Genomic DNA, 10,723 nt, shown 5'->3' with positions numbered 1-10,723 from the left:
GACCGGGATCCCCTGGACGATTGTTTGATGCCACCGCCTCCTCCACCTCCTCCAGATTTGAATTTCATTAAAGGGGGAATGAAGAGAAAACGGGTCATTAAGATGTACAACATCGATCCCTTAGAGAAACAGAACACATCGATGGGAGGGTCGAGCGAATCCTGCTACGACTCGACCGATTCCGAGTTGGACGTCAGAACGAGGCGCGCGAGTGACAGTTACCACAGGCCTAATCACATTTACCCTCCTGCTCCTGCGGGAGACACGCAGCAACACTGCCGCCACCATTCGCTTACAGAATGCGCTGCAGACTCTGCAGCAGCAGCAGCAGCAGCATTCTCACGTGCACGATGGCATGATCGGGGGAGACCCTGCCAGCTACTCGCAGTACGATCTGATAAACACCAGTGGGAGGAGTTCCCGCAGCAGCTGCTACAAGCAAACGCCCCTCGTTAGTTTACCGCCGGGGAAGATGCCCCAGGAGGGGGAGTGGCCAAGGAATGAAGTGAGTATGTCAACTGACAACGAAGGCGAATGGTATGGGAAAGATGGAGGAATGATAAGAGAGGGGAAGTGGCCAATAATCGATGGAGGGAGGACGATAATGAGGGAAGGCGAGTGGCGGGCCAAGGCAGATAGTTGGTCGGTGGGGGAAGGGGAGAGGACCACCAAGGAGGGGCTACTTCTTCCGAGAGATGGGGACTACTCCTTGAGGGAGAGAGAGGCTGCAGAGGGAGCTCTGGTGTCAAGAGAGGGCATGAGGAAATATGACCCCCAGGCCTACACCCCTCGACATAACCCCAGACCAGGTGATCACAAAGCAGTTGGCGGAGGGAGCTCGGCGGCCGCCCACATGGATGCCACGAGACCTGACATGTCGTCAAAGCGATGTGGAGGAGTATTCACCGACGACTCTATTCAACCGCAACAAGATTCGTGGGAGTCGACCCCCAGCGACGGGGAGGTGACCAAAGACGGCACGGTGAGGAGGAGGTACAGCCACACCACCAAAAAACCTCTGTTGAGCAAATCTCCCGACGTGTTGCCATCGCCTGTGGGCTCTCAGAAGCAGACGCCTTCTCCGAAGGGCCCGAGCTCCCCTATGGACTGCTCGGACTCCGAAAGGCAGATGGAAAGCAGCGACGTGGCCGAGAGTTCGGAGACTGACCTCCCGCTCTCGAAAACTTCCAGTACACAGGACCTTCCAGCTCGTCTGCCCACCACCGCTTCCATACAAGAACTCGATCACTTTCTGTCGGCGATCATTCATAACCTGGAGGCCCAGCTGCAAACTGGGGGAAGCATCTCCATCAAAGGTCGCCCTGGGGAGGCACTCACGGCTGAAGGGTTAAAGAGAAAAAGGAAAAAGAGGAAAGATGACGATGGACCCGAGTCAAGAATTCCCGAGCTGGTTCCCCTAAGGACCAAAAAGTAAGTACACGATAAATCTACTAAGTATACTTTAATGTTGAGTTTTGTTTATTTCATTTTGTTGTATAGAAAATTTATACTTTTCAGCTGTAATGTATGTGTGTACATATAGAAATTATATAAATATAAATATATATATATATATATAATATATATATGTATATATATATATATATATATATATATATATATATATATATATACGAATACATATACTGTGAGTGTGAGTGTGTGTTGTGTGTATTTAAGTATGTAAGTACACTTCTACAAAAATTTTGATTATTGTCTGCACTGTAAGTAAAAATGGTTATTGTTGGTATAATTCGTTTATTTTAAACACCCCGCTTTCTTTCATAAGTATAAATCAAGTAAGTTAATGGAAAGTCTCTTCTCCCATAAGCGTAGATCAAAGATTTTCCCCAGGAGAGTAATAGAACTGTCTACGCTGCTAACAGTACTAATAACATTATCTTGAGAACGTGCGGAATTTCCACTTCCTCCGCGTTCATAAAAGACAAAAGTTAAAGAAGCCAATGATGTTACGGTGTGCGTGTGTGTGTGTGTGTTTATGATATATAGTCCTATTATATATGTGTTCTCTCTCTCTCTCTCTCTCTCTCCTCTCTCTCTCTCTCTCTCGTATAGATACAGATATGTCAACAAGAGAAAATATTCTTAAGAGAGTTGATCATCTTTCTGTCTTGTCTTGACTCTCACACACCGCAGGAAATTTATTTACGCGCATTTGTAGCCACCTCTTTCCTCTGCCTTACACTTTTCCCTGTTTTATGGTCAAGCGAAGCCTAAAGGGACAGGCAACTTAGAGACCTGACAGTACGTTTCACATACAGTAGATTGCAGCACTTTAAATTCTTGAAATGATTTCAAAACAGCACTTCACCACAGGCTACTGGAGACTGCCACTTTTTCCTTGACTATTTTTTCTGCTTCCACACACATACACACATTTATAAAGATTCTGTAGTAAATGATTTTTTATAAGCTTTCTCTGCTATTCACGATCAGTTATCCGGATCTTTTTTACTCTCTCACATTTCGTATCTGTAATAATGGGTGTTATCATTCTCCCATGTGCTCTCATATATTCTTTTAATTAAAGAATGTGTTGTCCTCCTTTTTTATTTTCTAGCTTCTCGCTCTAGCATTGGGTGTCACCAGGGTGGAATTTCAGAATTTGTTGGAGGGGGGGGGGTGGGGGGGGGGATTATGACCAGAGATTGGCGGGCTCAAACTGGCTGTAGAACCTCACAAAACGCAGTGTGTGGTTCTAGAGCCAGTTTGAACCTTGCAATCTTTGGTCACAATCCCCCCGCCCCCTCGAAACTGAAATTTCCCCATGGTGAGAACTACTGCACTATAGCGAAACTTTGGTAATTTCACTGTTCATTCTTTTGTATCATTTATGGACCTTTACACAGTGAAAGTTGCTTAAGTATCATGAAACCTTAAAAGAGACATTCTTTATTCTTAATCAGCTGTTTTCAGTTGATAGTCTGACGTAATGTTACTTTTCAGTTTAAAATTCTGACTTATTTACACTTTGCAACTAGCACTATATACACTCAGCACCCTATGCATAGGCAAGTCATTCATTTTGGGTTCTATCCATTATTTGTATATGTGGCTCTCTCCCCCGTAGAGAGGCAATGCCGTCAGTGCACCTCATGCGGTGCACTGTAGGCATTACTTAAGGTTTTTTGCAGCGTGCCTTCGGCCCCTAGCTGCAACCCCTTTCGTTCCTTTTACTGTACCTCGTTTTATATTCTCTTTCTTCCATCTCCTTTCCACCCACTCCGAACAATTGATTCAAAGTACAACTGCGAGGTTTTTCTCTTGTTACGCCTTTCTCACCTTTTACTGTCAATTTCCTTTTCAGTGCTGAATGACCTCATAGGCCCCAGTGGTTGGCCTTTGGCCTAAGTTCTATATTCAATTCATATATGGCTCTTCCTCTACCCCAACCCCGTTCCCGCACGGGGAAGATGACAATCATAGCTGAAGTTTTTTTATCCCCGGATTTAGAGAAACAAGTTATCTTTATTGGGGACAAATTTACATACACGCTTTGCTTAGGAACAGATAGATTGTGCTATAGTAGATTCACGTCAGCCGTGCATGTGATGTCTAGGCCAGTCCCTTACGACACTCTTGATTGGCTGTTGATAAGCCAATCACAGGGCTGGAAACTCACTCAGTCTCTCTCGAGAGTTCACATAGGTAGGATGTATGTTCCACCTCTCCTGAAAGACGTATACCTCAGGAGAGGTGAAACATAGACGCTACCCATGTGAACTCTCTCGAGAGACTGAGAGTTTCCAGCCCTGTGATTGGCTTATCAACAGCCAATCAGGAGCGTCGTAAGGAACTGGCCTAAACTATCAAATGCACGGTTGATGTGAATCTACTTAGTATTATTGCCACGTCGTAGACGTCCATATTTTAGAAGTCGCATATCGAAAACTTAGAAGAGTTGCAATCCCCAGCGACCTGACACAGATACCTCATACGAGAAAGAATCGTGGCACCGTCGTGATCAGTCAGTGTGGAAACTGAGGACATTATCTGAAAGAAATATCAATTCCATGCTGGGTCAGTGAGTGACGTTGATTAGACCAGCAACGGATTTTTGCTTACGCTGTTTGCAACCAAAATCTTACTCTATTTTTAACCGAGATCACTTCAGTTTGCTTGACTCAAAGCAGTGGAGCTATGCAGCATTCGGCGTAGGCACAAACGGTATATAAAATTTTTCTTATCTAGTCACGGAATCAGGTGGGCATGGTAACAAATTTGCCTTTACATTCATAAACAAGTAAAAAATGCGCACAAGTGTCCTTGGCGCAATCGAGTTTTCTGTCCAGTGGTAGCCTCAGCCACGGCCCATAAAAATCTTAGCCGCGGCCCACGCAACTCAGCCACGGTCCTGTGGTGGCCTGTGTTGTTGGGAAATATAGCTGTGCCAGACACACAATCAGGTGTAACTTTAATCTTGAATATAATAAAAATTACTAAGGCTAGAGAGAGAGAGAGCTGCAATTTGGTATGTTTGATGATAGGATGGTGGATAATCAACGTACCGATTTGCAGCCCCGTAGCCTTTAGTAGTTTTTTAAGATCTGAGGGCGGACGGACAGACAAATAGCTATTTTACAGAAAACTAAAAGCTGAAACGTTTGTACTCAGTTCCATAAAAGCTGGAAACGTTTGTACTCAGTTCCACCAAGGTACTAAGCTATTATAAATTCGCTATTGATATCTACACGATCATAATCTATTCAAGATTGCTCGTGCTTCGTCGCCATCTCGCGTCTGAAATGTACAAAATTGTCCCCTCCAACCATTAGCCTTCAAATAAAGTGCTTATTTAGATTTACGTTAGACAGTTACAAGGATCTCCTGCCAGTCGAATCCAGTGCATGTTTCAATAACCAATACAAACAATGACCGCATCCACACATTGGGAGTCCTGGGACGTGGAAATTGGGACATGGAAATAGTCTTCTGTCTCTCTCTCTCTCTCTCTCTCTCTCTCTCTCTCTCTCTATATATATATTTAGATATATATATATATATATATATGTGTGTGTGTGTGTGTGTGTGTGTGTGTGTATATATATATATATATGTATGTATGTATATATATTTATATATTATATATATATATATATATGATATATACACGTGTAATTATTTAATGTATGAATTTTTATCACATCACCCTGATTTATATACATGCATTAAGCTACAAATGCCTTTTAATAATCATTCGCTCTACCTCGGAATTAATATATTTTCATAAATGTTAATCGAAGGGGAATTTTTTAGTTGATAATAATTTCGTCCTCTCGTGGATTCGAACTAACGCATAGAGGAGAAATCAGGACTTCAGTGACGTCTTTACCGACTATGTGCGCTGGTTCTAATCCATGAGAGGACGAAATTATTATCAACTAAAAAAATCCCCTTCAGTTGACATATATGAAAATATATTAATTCCGAGGTAGAGCGAATTGGATATTGATGGAAATTTGTAGCTTAATGCATATATATAATGTATATATAAATATACATAAATATATACAAATGTACACTGCACGTTGTATTTTGACAGATATTAGTGTGCCTTTTCCCCCAGTTCTAAATAAATACCCTAATGAACAACCTTTTAAACATTGACAGCTTTCCAAAGTGAACATAATTGCACTGAAAGTAAACAGAGATGTGAATAGCCTCATTAAAAAGGAAACATGAAGTAAAAAATAAAGATTTATGATTATTGATATTGTATAGAAAGTTTTTCTTGTTATCTACAAACAGGTAAATCAGTATGGTGGTATAACTTTTTTTATGATATAGTTGGAAGATATTCCTTTTTTTTTTTGTTCCCCAGTTACCGGCAGCTTTTGGAATTCTCTTTCTGCTTCTGTTCATCTTGATTCTTATTGGTTTTTTCATCAGACAGGTAACATATGCGCCGAAGTTTCTTCGGCGCAATCGAGTTTTCTGTGCAGCGTATAATGCCATATGAAACTCTCAGCCGAGGCTGGAGGGCTGCAATTTGTTATGTTCGATGAGTGGATGGTGGACGATCAACCTAACAATTTGCCAACCTGTAGCCTCAGTAGCTTTCAAGACCTTAGGGCGGACAGAAAAAGTGCGGAAAAAAAGTGCGGACGGACAGACAAATAGCCATGTCAATAGTTTTCTTTTATTTATAACTAAAAAGGGGAACGGTTGAGAGAGAAATGTTAAATGACATTTCCAGAAAGCATCCTCCGTTGTCAGAATACAGAGATATTGACTTCGACCAGAAAAGGGTTTGCCTTAGGGAAGGAAAAGGGCTTTGTTTTTCCGCTCTGTTTTCCTAAGCCTGGTTTTGTTATTCTAACTGTTCCATGTCTGGGCACGAGACTTGTTACCTAGGTCCTAAATAAATGCGGACGCGAGAATATGAAACTGCAAAGTTTTGTCGGTTCGCTGGATTCTGACAATAGTTTCACTGGGTGTGTGCGGATGTTTTGTCAAGTTTTTAGTCTTGAGATTATGATTCTCTCTCTCTCTCTCTCTCTCTCTCTCTCTCTCTCTCTCTCTCTCTCTCTCTCTCTCGCGTGGTATATAAAACAAAGTTTGGCGTTTTCTAAATGACATCTGTAATGCCGATGTTTAAGTTTTTTTTTTTTCTTTTTTTAATGTACCCAGAAAAAAGAATGATTAATCGGTGTCGCCTTGATGTAAAAGGCATAGGAAGGCAGACTTTTTAAAATGGTTTTTCTTGTAGTAGAAAGGGAGCTGCTGGAGGGTACTTGGTTTCACTGATGCTCTGCAAATACCTTTGATACTTGGCAAATATTTTCAGGGCAGGATTAAACTTCATTTTAAAACGTAATTTGCTCTGACATTTTGACTGACTACTTAACGAGGACATTTGAAAGCTTGGTTAGACTTGTTGCTTTTAAAGGCTCTTTTTTTCCATGATGTGTATATTCAAGATTAATGACTGTGGTTGAAATTCATTTCAAGATTCCCATGTTTCTTCAATAAAAAGAAAAAGCATTTAATCATGGTGTTATTATGAGATTGTTCATCACATTATGGGGAGACTGTGAAAAAATACAAGACTGTCCTGGAAGATACTCTTCTTTGTTTATATTATTCTCCAAGAAACTCGTAAATGTAATGAGACTCGGCCGTTCATATATTCTCTGTGAAATCCGTGATTTCCTCAGCACAAGAGACCACTCACACTTCTGGTAATGAAATTCTTAGACACGACGTCTCTCTCTCTCTCTCTCTCTCTCTCTCTCTCTCTCTCTCTCTCTCTCTCTCTCTTTTAACAACAAATGTTAGGTCTCTCTCGTTGACTCCTGGTGAACTGGAAAGTTAAAAAATCCCTCTGCATGAATTGCCTTCGTAAAGGAAGTTTAGATTGGCATTCCCTCACAGAAAATATAGGAATTCTAATGCTTGAATGGGTTTCGCCGTATGATGAATATATATATATATATATATATATATATATATATATATATATCTATATATATCTATGTAGATATATATATATACTATATATATATATATATATATATATATATATATATCTGTATATATATATATCTATATAGATATATATATATATATATATATATATATATATATATATCTGTATATATATATCTATATAGATATATATATATATATATATATATATTTATATATATGTGTGTATACATATGTATTATACACTTACTTATATATAGATACATAAATACATGCATATATTAATTTTTATCACATACAGTGTGACTTTTTGTATTCACAAAAATAAAGATACAAATTTCGTTTAATATCCAATACGCTCTACCTCGGGAACATCGCCAAAAGGGAATTAGAGCGAATTGGATATTTAACCACATTTTTAATGTTTGTATATATGTGTGTGTGTGTGCGTTTGTGTGCCCAAATATGTGTTTTTGAACCTTTTATAATGTCCTCTATTCGTGGACTTGCCGATGTTAGAAACACATTTCCTGGAGGACGAAAGCTGTATTAGTGAGACTGGCGACATAGTGGTCTCATTTGCTTGGCGGTTCATAATGCTTCTTTTGATCTCCTTTGAGGCGCTTGGAGACCGACTCTCTATTCAGTTCGGTGTTTATTGGGTTCCTTATTGTTGCAGAGATTCCTTCTCTTGGTTCTTCAAGCGTAAAGGAAGGTCTATGGAAAGAAGTGTAATAAAGTAGAAGGAGGAGAAAAAACAGGAGACAGGAGAACTGGGCAGTGAATAGAGGGACTGGTAGATTAACGAACGCAAAAACATTTTCTCCTCATATCTTCAAAACCTGAGGAAAAGATACGGTTGTGAGCGAATGTTCACAGTTGTAGACTTGAATGAACTGGCGAGAAAAGGCAGAGGCAGTTTATATGATCTATTTGTGGAGTGTCTGTGGAATAAGAAGAAATGAAAGGCTGAGGAATGTGGAGACACCTGGCAGAAATATTAAAAGGAACAACAAGGTGAAAGTTTTTCGAGATGGTTTGGTCGTGTGGAAAGAATGGAGGATGATAAGTTTATGAAGGTTATATAAATCAGAAGTGTTGGGAAGGCGGAGGAGACGAAGCTGGAGATGTCTGAGTGGGTAGCTTGAAAGAGGTATGGGTGATGTTTAAAATGAAATACGAAACCTTCTGTCATCTGCAGCTGAAATAATTAGGGATGCTATATTTCACATTAGCGTTGCGCTCGTCGACGTATCTTATACGTTTATATTTATTAATAATGCCACAGTATATTAGTAATATTGTGTTATTACATTTAAAAATGTGTTTCACTGTGGTCGGTATCAATATTATGAATTCAAAGGATTGAATTACATTACTGTTATTGAATTACCATAGTTATTAACATCGATAGTTATTAACATCAACAGTATTATTGCATTCACATAGAGAGGGATAGCGTCAATTCTGAAATTGTTTATGATATTGGTTATAGCAGCTGCTCACGTTATTGATATTTTGTTGTTGCTGACGCTGTATCAGTATTATTAAAAAACTATTATACATCGTCAACACCGCCCCCCCCCCCTTTTTTTTTTTAAGAGATAACCTTACCTTAAAAGACGCCGACTGTGGAGTGTGATGTCATTCAGTACTTTCAGGATTACCGGGTGCCTTATGTATATCAGGTTTCGGTCGTGTGCCAGATGTGTTTATCAGTTATGTTTATCAAAACTCCGTCTGTGTGGAGGAGCCTGTTGGATGTTGGAGTCATTTAAAAGTGACCGCGACGTTTATGCTGATGGTGGATTTGAAAGGGAAGGAGCGCTCCTTGTCTGTCCTTGTTGTGTGCCATAGTAGATTCACATCAACCGTGCATTTGATGTCCAGCCCAGTCCCTTACGACGCTCCTGATTGGCTGTTGATAAGCCACTCACTGGGCTGGAAACTCTCTGTCTCTCTCTCGAGAGTTCACATGGGTAGGATCTATGTTCCACCTCTCCTGAGGAATAAGTCTTTCAAAAGTATCCCTCAGGAGAGGTGGAACATACATCCTGCCTATGTGAACTCTCGAGAGAGAAACTGAGAGTTTCCAGCCCTGTGATTGGCTTATCCAACAGCCAATCAGGAGCGTCGTAAGGGACTGGCCTAGACATCAAATGCACGGTTGATGTGAATCTACTATAGGAAGGATGTGCTTTTCATTTATTATGATCTCTCTCTCTCTCTCTCTCTCTCTCTCTCTCTCTCTCTCTCTCTCTGCTGTTCATTTTCTTTTTATTGGCCTTGGCGCCCAGTTTCCCGTCGTGTTAGTTCTATCACGAAAAAATTGCAGGTTATGAAATCTGCTTTCTTATGTATTGTAGTTATATGTTGCAGTATTAGATTGAGGGAATCTCTGTCCTCTATCGTGTATCTTTGATCCTTTTACATTCCTCTGTATGGAAACATATTTTGTTACCTTAGAAGGTAATAAAATGGCTCTCTCTCTCTCTCTCTCTCTCTCTCTCTCTCTCTCTCTCTCTCTCTCTCCACGCACACACACTTGACAGAGCAGTGATTCATTTGATGCTTTTCTTCCACTAACAGAAGAACAAAGTAGAAGACAGCTCTTTTGTTTCTGGATATTAGTCATACTCATTACAAATATGTTTATGAATAAAATGGCTGCTCAGCCCTTCTCCTTTGATGAGTATTTCTCGTTTGAGGTATTTGCCTGTTGAATGCACTGGTCTTTGAGATACACAAAGGCGCTTCTGTTCAAATGGTTTGGATGAGTTGAAATTATATTTAGTCCATTTTCCTTGAATAGAATGGTGTTTTGATTCAGATATAGAACTGACAAGTTTGATGGGGAATATCGCATTCTAATTTGATTCAAAAGTTTGCTTTGTCTTTTAAGAGGTTTCAAGTTGGCAGTCGTACGAAAATGGTGATCGTGAGGCTTAGGTTTGCTAAACTTGCGGTACTCTTTATAGTATGGAATAAAACTTTTTCCCTGATCGTTTTCTATCACTCCCTCAGGTTGGTGCTCCTACCACTTATTACTGCAATGGTAGCTGGTGTTTCTTACAAAGGCTCCAGTGGAGGGCTTTTGCTACTGAATCATGCCTCTTTTTGTACTGGTTCTGTGTAAGTGCCGGACATTCGCTTGCTTTGTGGTTTATGGTTCCGTTTTTTCATATTGTACTTTCTGCATATAGTTGAGATGTTATTTCCATCTATCGTTCTTTGGATATGTCTGGTTCTTAGGGCCTGATCTTGTATATTATTA

General features: G+C 40.2%; 1 protein-coding gene across 1 annotated transcript in view; it reads left to right on the top strand.

The window, feature by feature from the left end:
• Positions 1-352: 352 nt before the first annotated feature.
• Positions 353-10,723, top strand: part of LOC135196299 (uncharacterized) — a 210,256-nt gene continuing 199,885 nt past the window's right edge. The window contains exon 1 of the mRNA XM_064223007.1: positions 353-1,431. Coding sequence (XP_064079077.1) covers positions 356-1,431 — 1,076 coding nt within the window. The 5' untranslated portion in view covers positions 353-355. The remainder of the gene's footprint in view (positions 1,432-10,723) is intronic.

Source organism: Macrobrachium nipponense, chromosome 17 (assembly GCF_015104395.2).
Source record: "Macrobrachium nipponense isolate FS-2020 chromosome 17, ASM1510439v2, whole genome shotgun sequence".
In the NCBI taxonomy this organism is placed as follows: Eukaryota; Metazoa; Arthropoda; class Malacostraca; order Decapoda; family Palaemonidae; genus Macrobrachium; species Macrobrachium nipponense.
This window is presented reverse-complemented; position numbering and strand designations above follow the sequence as displayed.